The following is a 12,872-nucleotide window of genomic DNA, read 5'->3' as shown; positions in this document are numbered from 1 at the left end:
CAGCACTTATTGTTTGTAGACAATTTTTTAATGATGGCCATTCTGACTGGTGTGATACCTCATTGTAGTTTTGATTTGCATTTCTCTAATAAGAAATGTTGTAAGTCTTAAAAGGTTCACCATCCTCATTTCACATTAATCACCCCAATGCTAAATAAAACACAGTGCTAAGAATGAACTATAGGTGCTTGATTAATAACTTCAGGGTTAATATACAATATCTTAAAATAGCCAGCTCTCTGATGCACTAATTTTTGAACTGAAGACTGTTACATTTGCAGTTAAATTACCATTAAATATTCAAAGTTTAATAACAGAGATTATGTTTATAAATGTACTTTCACTACTTATACAGATTTAACTATTTTCATGTGATTCTGCTGGCCAGCTAGGTTTGGGAATTGCTGGTTAAAAGTACACATATCCATAGTCAAACTGTGGTTTTGGAAAACAGAAATACCATCTTTAAATTTTTAAAAATTTGAGGAAAGCCAGTAGCTCCAGTTTCCTTCCCATACAAAGCTTACACTTTCCTCCTCTCTCAACAGTTTCAGATAAAAAGTGACAAAACACCTGATACTAAAATTATTCTGAATATGGAAATTTCAAGTAAGTTAATTGTACAGATAAGGTTGATAGTAAAGACCAAAAGCAGGTATAGTTTAATGTATTTTAATAGCAAACTTACAGGAACAGCACAGAAGACAGACAACATTAAAAACATGTACTTGCATATAGGACAACTCAGTTAGAAAAGTATAGTGAATGGATGGAATCTACTGTATGATAAAAATGCTACAAACACCATTTAGTTGCAGTCAATAAGAAATTTACTTGTTTTAAAAAAATCCAAATGCTGGCATTGTCCAGAAAAATTTAACAGGTTTATTTATAATTGTTATAAAGTTGAACTGCTGAAACTTGTTCACTGAAACATTTTGACTTGCATTAATGCTTTATGTCCCCGCATTTATATTAAAAATTCACACACAAATGAAAATGGAAAAACTGCCAATACCTGATTTCTGTCCCCCATTTTTCCACCTGCAATCATATACTTAGGTACCTTTTGACCCCACAGGGAAAAAAAAAAAAAAAAAAATCTAACGTTCAGAACTACCAATAACAGGAAGAGATTTTTTTTTTTTTTTTTTTTTAAAGAATGAAATGTTTCCCATCATAGTGGATTCTTAAGCACGTTCTCCACGTATGCGGCGTGCTAGCTGGATGTCTTTTGGCATAATCGTTACACGTTTGGCATGGATAGCACACAGGTTGGTGTCTTCAAAAAGGCCAACCAGATAGGCCTCACTTGCCTCCTACAACAGGAATAAAGAAAAAAATATTAATATTATCAATAGTTAAGTTACATCTGTATCAGTTAAAAAGATGAGGTTTTTGAGGCCTTTAAAAACCTACTTCAGAAGATGTTGACTATTTTACCAAATGCTTACATTTTAAAATCTGTGCGACGAGGCTGAAAGGCAGCTTATGAAAGTGAAAACTCAAGTCTTTATCAAATAATACAAGTCAAATAATTTCACTACTAAAAAAGTTTAATTTTTTAATGTTATATGTGATTTGTAGTAAACTGAAATGTGTCTTGAGTAAAGCAAAAAATCCAACTTAAATTCTAACATTCATTCTCATCCTAAGATAAATGGAATCATGTATCTAATCCAAAGTAATATACTCTCCTACCCTGCTGTGTCCTCCTTTTTCTGAATCTTACTCACACTTCATTATATCTGTTTGACCACTGGTTTCCATCATATGGTCCTCATCCACCTTTCTTTTAACACCTCAGTTTTACCACTAGAGTGCTATTGGGTCCCAGAACACACCAGATTTGTGTCTTACTTACATACATTGACCTACTTTGCTGAGATATGCCCCCCATGCCCCCCACTAACTGTACCTTCCTCTATGCACCCTTATGTGTAATGGCATTTTTGCTACCTCCCAGCATTAACATTGATCCCTCTGGTTTTTCTCATTATATTCTTAAGACTTTTCTGAAGGCATCTTCTTATCCCTACTTTCACTCAAAAACTGGTAGCTACATGAATCATTCACCAACACTTGGCATGTAAAGAGGAAAAAACGGGAGCTTCTACTTATAATTAACTCTTAAATTGTGAGTACATCTTACAGCTGTCTGAAAAGCTGAAGAATCCTTTGGTCTAGGTTAAAACATCTGCTTATTCATTTTGAAATGAACCTACTGTTTTACCAGTCATCAGTCCAACTGTTTCAGCGGATTAGGAACACACTAAATGAAAGACAGTATTTGGCTTCTCTATAAGCAAGTTATTTCTGTTTGAGATATATTTAGGGGAAAAAAACCAGATTTTTGTAATTGCTATTTTTGTCCTAATTAAAAAAATTATTTCCATTTTGGAAACTCTAGGTAATAAAACTAAAAGGGAAATACACAGAATACTTGAGCAATTCAAGCCCCACAATACTACATAACACACAAGATACAGAGATGGGAAGAACCAGTTTTGCTTTTTACAAACATTTTGACTTTGCCAATAAAACTTGAGATTCTGCTTTTAAAAGAACACGGCAACAATTAATTCAAATGGTTTACGTTATTCCATCTTATGAAAAAAATTATTTCCTACATTTATATCTTCATTCTTTTTATCCTAATCTCTCTCTTCTATAAAAATCTCTTTTACCTAAAGTTTACTATCCCTACATGTCTTTCTGCAGCATTTGTTATCAAGAGCTAAGTCTTATTTACCTACCCTTTATGGACTACCTAAGATTATTCCATGAAGGAGAAAGCAAACACTCCTCCTGCCCCTGGTTCCCAGGTGCAGGTAACTTTGAACTCCTAATTCCTTGGCAATCATAATGGCCTTGTACACTAGCCATCTTTTAATGCCCTTAAATTACTTAACAGAGATCTCTAACCCTAAATGAAATTTGCATCTTTTCCTTTTTTCTTCTTGGCCAGGATATGTGGCTGCGGGACAGTTCCCTGACCAGGGATTGAATGCGGCTCCTCAGCTGTGAAAGCGTGGAATCCTAACCGCTGGACCACAAGGGAATTCCCGAAATTTGCATCTTTTCTATGCAATTAGTTCCGTGTATCTTACCTATTCCAAAGAATATATTAAAAGCAAAAGTCCTTAATGTTCGGGGATTAATTCTTGGGATACTCTAGAAATAGGTAAAAAATTTAGGAAACACAGCATACTGTAGCCTACCTAGTCTTATGGGTCTGCAACACACATCAGATACTAGGACTGAAGTTCCTCAAGAAAGAAACTAGTTTCTTTTTTGTTTCACCCAGCGTATCTCAGGATTATGCAAATCTAGAAGGCTTCTGCAAAACAACAGCACTATGAGCTGCTATATGGACAAGCCAACAGGTCCTGCAATTCTGAGACCATTTAAGGGTGGAACAATGATCTACTGGCTCCCCTAGTACTACTCAAATGTGGCATGTAGCAGCTGGGCCTCTCACTGCCATCTTACAACCTGGCTATAGGTTTTATAGAGTTGTGTCTGGTCAGCTCTGGGAGAAGAGTCAATACTCATAGGGAATTTAACCATGACTCATATATTTCTAATTCTATTGCTAGTGTCCCAAAGTCTCCTAAACATTAAGGCTATGATAGGAATTAAAGACTGACACATTAATTTATAGCCCAGTGAACGTAATTTTGATAACAGCAAAAGAAAAAGTATCTTATAACTGGAAGAAAATGTTAATTTACAACATTTTGAGTATATTCAATATCTGACTCTTCCACCACTTCAAACCACCAATGTCCATTTTTAACATGATACCTCAGTTCAAACTCTCAGATATTAGGGGCAAAGGCTAAATTTCAAGTTAGCTAATTCTTGATTATCTATGGCAAACCTAGACTAAATTCTCTCCCATCCTCACTGGACTACCTCCCCTCCTCATTTAGTTGTATTAGAAAAGTTGTAAACTGTGTAATTCTAAAGGCAAAAATAGTGACTTTTGGAATTCTATTTCAACTGCTCTCTTCTATTGCCCTATTTCCATTAGCAAATTCTCCATCTCTGTATCTTTAAGAGAACTGATGTATAAAAAAAGCAACACAAAACAAAATAAACTTCTAACAAAGATTACTCTTCCAATAAAGAGCTACCTAATGCAAGAGTACTACAGGCAGAATTGAACATTTTGCTCAAAACCAATACAACCACATTTACTGACAAATATAAAACACACACCTTAATAACAGCAATGTGGAAGTTTAGACATGAATTTTAAAAACTAATAGTCTTTTACTCAGACTGTTTAGTAATCAATTTACAAAGCTCTATCATTGACACTTAAGCTCAACAATGTTGGACTTTCAAGTAGTGTGTTCTTCAAGCAGAGCCCTGCTAACTCTAACCACAAAACAAAATTGGCAGCTTTAGATCAATGCTTGAGAATATCAATAATATTTCTGTATTTAAAATTAGTGGGGAAAATGTGATTAGCAATTATAGTAATAAACAAAATGGGATCTAAAGATAGTCAATGATTAAAACAGAAGATAAGGGTTTTAAATAACAGCACTGGAAGATTTCAGTAGTTTGAAATTTCAGTAATTTCAATTCATTGAGAATTTAATGGATGCCTACTCCTGGAATTTACCAATCAAATGAAGTTCAGACTAACCATAGAAACAGCTCAACCAATTACACTTCAGGGTAGAATCCACCTATCAAATCTTCCTCACACATAAAGGAAAAGCTTGGCAACAGCAGCCTTGAAAAATCCTCCAATGGAGTGTATGTAGATTCTGGACCCTCCCCCAAAAGAGATTCCGATTCAGGTATGTGGAGGTGCCTAGCAATCTGCAATTTTAATCACCTCTAACCCCACGCTCTGAAGGAGGTGGCAGTCTTACCATACTTTGAGTTACAACGAATGCCAAACTCGTTAACATTATAGGTTACTTAAGTGATTGATGTTAATTATACCCACATACCTAATCAAATATCTTACTTGTGGGCATTTCAAGTTTTAATCTTGGCACAAACCACCAGTATTTCAAATAGACAACCACAGCTAAAACAGTACTTCTCAAAGTTCTGACACACTGGAGCTAAGAATAAATTCACTATGTTTCCCATTTAAGTGGAAATCCATACATAATCCCCTTTAGCAAACTACAAGTCTTCCAATTTCTCTTTACAAGCCTAGTATCTTTTTCTCCTTATCGTCAACCTAATCCTAACTACCACTCATGCTTCTTTTACCTCAATGCACAGTTCTTTTATGCTGCCTGTTCCCATCCCAGATATTATGTTCTCTCCACTTGCAACTGCCTCTTCAGGCCCAGGAAGCCATTTATTCTAACATTCCTTTTATATCAGTCACTGTTTGAAACTAATTACCAATTACCTTTAGCCCCATGACTTCTTGATGTCCTGCAGCAACTGTAAGCCAAACCAGAAGGTTCTTTTTCCCTTTAAACACTGCAACGTCTAAAATTTTAAAATCCTATGTCTGCTTGTATGACCTTGAGCAACTTAACCTTTCTGACATCTTAACAGTGAAATAGATAAGACCTACCTCATCCGCTTGTGATGATTAAATTTAACAAGCATATGCAAAGATTTAGAATTGTTCTTGGTACAAAGCAGGAACGGCCAACTCTTAGAGCCTTTCCCACCCGCCATTTTACCTGCAAAGCACCAATAGCTGCACTCTGGAAGCGCAGATCTGTTTTGAAGTCCTGAGCAATTTCCCGCACCAGACGCTGGAAGGGAAGTTTGCGAATCAGAAGTTCAGTGGACTTCTGATAACGTCTAATTTCACGGAGTGCCACGGTACCAGGCCTTTAAAAACAAAACACAATAAAGACACGGTTACCAAATACATAAAAAACATAAAAAAGTGGTCATCAGCTTTAAAAAGACGCAGTCACTTTTCAAAAAATAAATCACCCAACTATTCTTCAGCTTCTGTATCTAATTTCACTTATTAATTTATGACCCGAATATTCAAGTCTGTTAAGAGTAACACAACAATCCTTTAAAGCAAAAAGCATGATATTAAAGTAGATTCCTGGCAGGGGGGGTTTAATCGAAGTCCCCTTTATTTTCTTCCTCTTTAACATATATATCACTAACTTGTTATAATTACAACTTGGGAAAGTACTAGGCCACAAATAAAGAGGTCAAAATTGTTCAGACTCTTCTCAATTTGGCAGCACTCTCCTTCTTCCTACTGGCACCCCCAATTCTTCTAAAAGACCTACCAGCACAACCCAATGAGTTTCCTTTAAAAAATACACTTATGGCATTTAAGTTTGATTTCCCAGAATACCTTTGAACACTGCACATCCCTCATGAATGATTAAATGTGAATACTCTTTTATGGTGTATCTTCTATATGGAAGTTTTCTTTCTTTCTTTCTTTCTTTTTAAAACTAATTTTAAGCAAAAAATTTACCTCAATTCTGACTTATTTCTTCCACTTTTATTTTAGGCTAACTGTAAAATCATTTGCAGAAGGCACCTAAATACAGACAACTTCTGCCCTCTAATGGCAGATGCCCTTAACAACACTGCTCAGGGTAGTTCAAAACTGTGCTAACAGAAGGAAATAAACCAATTCAAGTAAATGAAGGACTTACCTAAAACAAAATGACCCCCAATCTTGATTAAATTACTTTACCAAGAGAAAGAGTATCCTCAAAAATGTATTTAAAAACAACACTTTACTATTTAAAAAATATACATTACACCTAACAGCTAAATAAAATGTTACCCTATCCCATTAACGTTATTAGTGATACAACCTCTCCTCTGGGCTATGGGCAGGATCATGGCTTCAAAATTAAACATGTTCCCAATAAAACCTAACACTAAATTATATATATATATATATTTTTTAAAGTATTAGTAAATATTCAAAAGGAAAAATTATTAGTTTCTCTAAAGCAAAAAGTATAATTATACATCTTTTTATTAAATTTTATAGATACTGCTTCGGGAGATAGGCTTTGTCCCATTTTTTCCCTCCTCTTGTTTTAATACCTGTAACGATGAGGTTTCTTCACCCCTCCAGTAGAGGGCGCACTCTTGCGAGCGGCTTTCGTAGCCAGTTGCTTCCTCGGTGCTTTACCACCGGTCGATTTGCGGGCAGTCTGCTTTGTACGAGCCATGGTATAAAGACCTCCTTACTTACCTACCAGCATCAAAACACAAAAATCACCATATGCAACTAACAAACACACAAGTTTTCCTGCCATTACCACCGCCCCCCCCCCCAAAAATCTGGAAATTATGATCAGTATAAAAAAATAATGTCTGTAATGTTACATAATTTTAAAGTGTGCAGATTACGTCTACCACCCAAATATGACTTCCTGAAACAAACTGTAGTACTAGAAAATTGTTAGCGTTAACACCAATCATCTCTCAAAAATGCCAAATCTGAGCGATAAACGGCAAAACAAAAAGACCCCTGACAGCCTTCACTTCAGTTTCTTTAATTAAAGTAGAAATTAGAAATGTCTGTAAATATTCGATCCACTAACAAGTCAAAAGAACGAAGCCACAAACCACGGAAAGGTCGAGTCAAATTACAGCAAAAAAGGTTTTGGTCACCCCCCGCCCCCCCCCTTTACGTCTGGCAGTTGATAGACTGCTGTAAATATCTGAAAACATTCCTGCTTCTGCATCTCTACAGTTCTGTTGACAAAAAAGCGTCTCAAAAAACAAGAGAGGAACAACAGCTACCACCAGCGAGCATTCTACAAAGCACCGTCCTGGCGTCCAGTCCTCAGAAGCTTCGCAGTGAAATTAAAAAAAAAAAGTGCCCCGCACCCAGGCTTTAATTAACGCACGGGACCGGCCGACCAGTCCACCCCAAGCACCACATAAACTTTTGGTTTCGCCTCCTCCGGCCCCTCGGCACAGGGTCCCCCAGCCTGCCCGCCTCGCTCCCAGCGTCTCGCGCAGGCACAAACTCGGCTCCCAGACCAGAACAAAATGGAAACAATCGCAAAACGTATCCGATTCCCTACCAAAGAGACGAAACACCAAATCGCTCGAAAATAGCCCGATCCCCTGCCACGTGCCGCCCTCCAAAATGCAAAAGTTTTTTTTGTGCATTTCAAATGCATCAAGTTTCCGCTTCTCTAAAAAAGGAGAAAAAAATGTTTCTCTTTAAAAAATTTTCCTCCTTTTTCAAATGGGGAAGAGAGAAACGGGGGAAAAAATATGGTCGGTGACCAGAGAAGAGAGACAAGATGGTGAAGCTTAGCAACAACTGTGGGGAGGCAGCAAAAAGCGAGTTACCCCAGGGTGGGAAGCAGCGGCGATTTCCACCCTTTTCCCGCTCGAAAACTGGGGTCCGGGGTCCGGGGGCGGTAGTTAAGAGGCCCGCGCGGGTCGTGGTGAAGGTCTGGGGTCCCGGGAAGGGGCGGCGGGCGGGATTTCACCGAAGAAAGAGGAGCCAGGGGCGCGGGGAGGGAGAGCAGGCTCGGCGACGCGGCGGTTGCTGCTGTTGGGCTGAGGCGGCGAGAGACTGGGGAGCCGCCGTCGCCGCCGTCGCCTGAGGGGTGAGGGAAACTCGCTCCTCACCTCCATTTCTGGGCCAAAAAGTTTGTGGGCCAAGCCGGAGGGACCGTGGGTCCCCTCACCGCACCGCCGGGGCCCGGCCCGGGGTTGACGGCAAGCGGGGCTCGGTTCCGGGGAAGCGGGCAGACGGGGAAACTTACCCCCCTTCTCCTTCGGCTGGAGCTCAGCGAGCTAGAGGCGGCGCTGGCGTCGGAGAGCGACAGCGGCGCGGCGGCGGCAGCGAACACAATTGAAAGATGGCTGACACCGAGGCTATCCCCCAACACACGCCGCCCCGCCCCCGCGCCGCGCGCCAACCAATCACACACAATGGAGGGAAGGCTCGGCCCCGCCCCCGCCCCTCGCTCGCGCCCCGCCTCCGCCCCTCCCCCCGCGCGCCCGTTCGCTGGCGCGCGCTCGCCCCTCCCCCGCGCGCCGCCCGCTCCCTCCTCCCAGTCGCCTCGCGCAGTGTGTGTACAAACACAAAAGACACGCCGAAGGGCCGCCGGCTCCGGCCGAGACGGCCGCCCGCCCGCCCCCGTTTTAACTCCGGCTCTCTGGCTCCGCACTCCCACCCTGCTCCGTGCGCACACGTCTTGGCATTCGGGAAGCCCGGGTTTGGGGCGCCGAGGGGGAAGTGAGGGGGGAGGGGCGGGCGGGAGGAGGCGCGGTCGGTGAACACCCGGCCTGCGGGCGTCTCAGGCCGCGGCGGGGAGGGCGAGGGAGGGGGCGCCCCGCTCCGGCGCGGGCCCAGGCGCGCGTCCCCGAGGCAGCCCCGGGCGGCGTGGGGGCGGGGAGGAGGGCACCGCCGGTCGGGTCGGTGCACCCCAGTTGAAAACACTACCCAACCGGAAGCTTGCAAATAGCAGCCTAGCGTCCCGCGTCCACTTTCAGATGGGGCTGCTCTAGCCGCTGGCAGGGCTGCCGGACTGCAGTCTTCACGCTCTCTCTCCGGGCCAGGTGCGGCCGGCCCGCCCGTAGACAACTTTAGTCGCTCAACACACCGGCCCGGGCCGTGGCGGGCCCCGCGGTGCGGGCTGTAGGCAGTCCGCAAGGGCTCTGCCACCTAGGACGCCCGGCCCCGCGCAGGTGGCATATCCAGGGCCGAGGGGCCGGGGCTCGCCTTCTTCCTGGGCCGGGATGCCTGATGCAAGATGGCTGTATTTTGTAAGCCTCTAAAACAATGTGTGGAATTGTTTGCAGTTAACTGCACCAGAGCCTCACTACCAGTCCTGGCAGCTTGTCCTACTAGCAAGTTCGGCCTTTTAACCTTTTCAGTATTCGGTAGAATTGCCAAATACTGGATAGTCAAGTGTTGTCAGCAGCTTCTGCATAGTTTAGATGCGGCGGAAAACGGCAGAAATAAGGAAAACGTGGTTTGGGGATTATCACATTTATCCATTTTCCAATTCTCAGTAGCATAGGAAACAGACTTCAGGTTCAAGTCATCCACGTTGTCAGCTCTTTGGCCTTAGACTATCTGTACCGTCCCTAGATGGTTTTGACAGCACTCGCAACTATGTGTGAGGGTTTTCAATAGAAGTGTCATGAAGACATCCCATAGGATAGTGAAGGAGATAAATTTCATAGATGGAGGGCATAACTACTACTGGTAGTCTGAAGATCTTATAAAGCATCTTAGTCATAAACATTATCCTGAAACGGATATATGGAAATCAGATATGAAAGATTATCCTGAAACGGATATATGGAAATCAGATATGAGAGAGGGAGTAGATTTGTCCAAGGACACTTGAGTGATGAAGAGACCCAGGAGAAACCAAAAAAAAATCCAGGCCTCCTGTTTCATTATTATTTAATGAATGTTAAGTGTGTGTGGTGGCTCTGCAGAATACATGCAATCTGCAAGCCTCTCCTAAAAGCACGTATGCAAAAGAGCTTAGGCTGAGCTGCCAGCGAAGACTTCCTGTAATTCGGGCCAAGAAGAGGTTTCTTTGCTTGTTTTTTGTTTTGTTTTGAGGAAACCAAAATATTTGTTGGTTTTTTTTCCAGGAGTTTTCCAGGAAGGCTGTTGTACATCAATTAAACTCATCATATCTTCAAGAAATGTTAAATGACACTGGTAACGTTCTCTTTATATGCTAGATTTTTCCATAGCTTCTATTTTTTGTCTTCAAAATATTTTTAAGGACAGGAAAGACTATTTTAGGTGAAATAGTTCTGATCTTGGATTATCTGAACCTACTCAGCTGTCCATATGTAAAATAGGAGTGATATTTATCTGTGTGAAGATAGGCCACAAGTTTTTTCTAGTTGTAGGATCAAGTACGTTTAGCACCTAGGTAGGTGCCTGGTTACCTACCTAGTGGCTTCTGGAAGTTTTCTCACTGAGTGAATATTTATTGGGTGCCAGCTGTGCCTGGCACAGTTCTGGGTGCTGGAAGACAGCAGTGAACAACACAAGCCCTCATGGGGCTTATAATCTCTGAAAGCATTGCTTTGCACAGGGAAGTAGCACTTGGAAGAGGGAAGGAAAGATGTCCTTTGGAGTCCTAAGATTGGCAAAAACTGTAGCTGAGGGGAGAAGAGCACTTTAGAGTCAGATGATGGGGGAAGGAAAGCTGTCAGGGCAAAAAGGGATTCTAAAGGGGGTACCAGGGTCAGTCCTGAATTGGCTTTACTTCTAGAACTCTTGGGCTAATAATGGCTTCAAAATTTGGAGTTTAAAAAACAATGGAGGGACTTCCCTGGTGGTCCAGTGGTTAAGGCTCCATTCTCCCAATGCAGGGGGCCCGGGTTCGATCCCTGGTCAGGGAACTAGATCCTGCATGCTGCAACTAAAGATCCCGCATGCTGCAACTAAGACCCAGTGCAGCCAAATGAATTTAAAAAAAAAAAAGAGAGGAAAAAAAAAAAACAGTGGAGAGGAGGGGAGCAAAAGCTTTTAAGTTAAAACATTTTCCCTAGAGTAGAAATCCTATGGTCACTAATTCAGATTTGTTTATGAGTAAACGTTTAAAAAGTAGAATGGAAAGGACTTTAAAAACACCACTATTGATATCTGTTTAGCTTGTGAATCAGTCCAGTGCAAAGATTACTGCCTCAAGGAGCTGTTGCTTCTGGCCACTCAGTTGCTGTACCCATGCACACTTTATCACATCACCCTTCCTCTTTATCACGTTGATTTAAATCTGTCATATTTGTTTACTTGCTTGTTATGTCTCTTCCCCAGAGAATGTCAACTGTAGGACAGCAGTGGTCTTATCTCTTTCTTTCCACTGCACTAGCACTGCCACCTCTACTCCACTCCCCCCACCCCTGCCAGTGTGGGGCTGTCCCCGTTTGTTGAATATTAGGTGATCTCGTCCAGTCCCATGGAATTGTCAAACATACACAAAAGGAGAGTAATATGATGAACCTCTAGGTACCCATCAGCTAGCTTCAAAGATGATCTACTCGTGCCCAATCTTGTGTTTCATCTACGCCTGTACTCATTCTTCCTACCTCCCCCCACTCAAATGATTTTGAAGCAAATTGCAGGCTTTACATCATTTTACCTGTAGATATTTCAGTATGTATTGTAATCATTGATTAATGATTCATATGCCCATTAAATCTCTTATCGTCTATGATTCTATTTGCCCTTTGTTGAAAACTATGTCCTGAGACTTTGGATCCCAGTGTCCTCTTTCCATAACTGTCCCTCCTTCAGTGTTGCCCAGTAAATGGCATTATGATTTACTTAACTGCTTAAACCGAAAAGTGTAGGCATCCTACTTAAGCCTCCCTTTCTTTCATTCCCATAGTCCTATTGGTCCTACCTATGAAAAGCTTCTCAGAATGACCTACTCCTTTCCTCCTCTCCTCACCTCTCACCTGGCCCCCAGTTACTTCCTATATGACCTTTCTCTTTCCACTCTTGCACCTCTGTATTCCATTCTCTACACTTCATGCAGAGATTAGATTTATAGAATGTAAATCAGATTAAGTCATACCCTTGTGTAAATGCATTCAGAGGCCTCCCACTGCTTTTGGTTAAATGCAAGGCCTAGCATCACTTCTGCCCTCTCCAGTGGTATTCTGCTCCAGCCCTGCTACCTTACCTTTCAAGCTCTTCCCTCCTGAGGGTCATTTCACTGTGTTTCGCAGCTTGAATGCTCTCCCCAAGCTTTTCACAGGGCTGGCTCCCTCATCTTCTAAGGCAGCTTTTCCACTTTTCCATGTCTCTTAGAAAAAGATCCTCTTTGTACGGTACACTGAGGAAAAGTGAAGGGGATTTGGAGCGATTCAAATAGAACTTGATTAAAACTTTCGTTATACATTTTTATATTACATAATCACTATGAAAGAAAATA

General features: G+C 41.8%; 1 protein-coding gene across 1 annotated transcript; it reads right to left on the bottom strand.

Annotated features, from left to right (window-relative positions):
* Nucleotides 1-656: 656 nt before the first annotated feature.
* On the bottom strand, nucleotides 657-8,838 carry LOC114898674 (histone H3.3). The gene is made up of 4 exons (XM_029228584.1): nucleotides 8,718-8,838; nucleotides 7,030-7,180; nucleotides 5,673-5,826; nucleotides 657-1,319 (listed from the first exon to the last, which is right to left on the bottom strand). The coding sequence occupies exons 2-4, from the start codon at nucleotides 7,155-7,157 to the stop codon at nucleotides 1,191-1,193; spliced, it is 411 nt and encodes a 136-aa protein (XP_029084417.1). The 5' UTR covers nucleotides 7,158-7,180; nucleotides 8,718-8,838; the 3' UTR covers nucleotides 657-1,190.
* Between the last annotated feature and the right edge of the window lie 4,034 nt (nucleotides 8,839-12,872).

The sequence above is a fragment of the Monodon monoceros genome, unplaced genomic scaffold (assembly GCF_005190385.1).
Source record: "Monodon monoceros isolate NGI ecotype Baffin Bay Population unplaced genomic scaffold, NGI_Narwhal_1 Super_Scaffold_18, whole genome shotgun sequence".
Classification (NCBI taxonomy): Eukaryota; Metazoa; Chordata; class Mammalia; order Artiodactyla; family Monodontidae; genus Monodon; species Monodon monoceros.
Note: the sequence above shows the minus strand (reverse complement) of the source record. Positions and strands in the feature narration are given on the sequence as shown.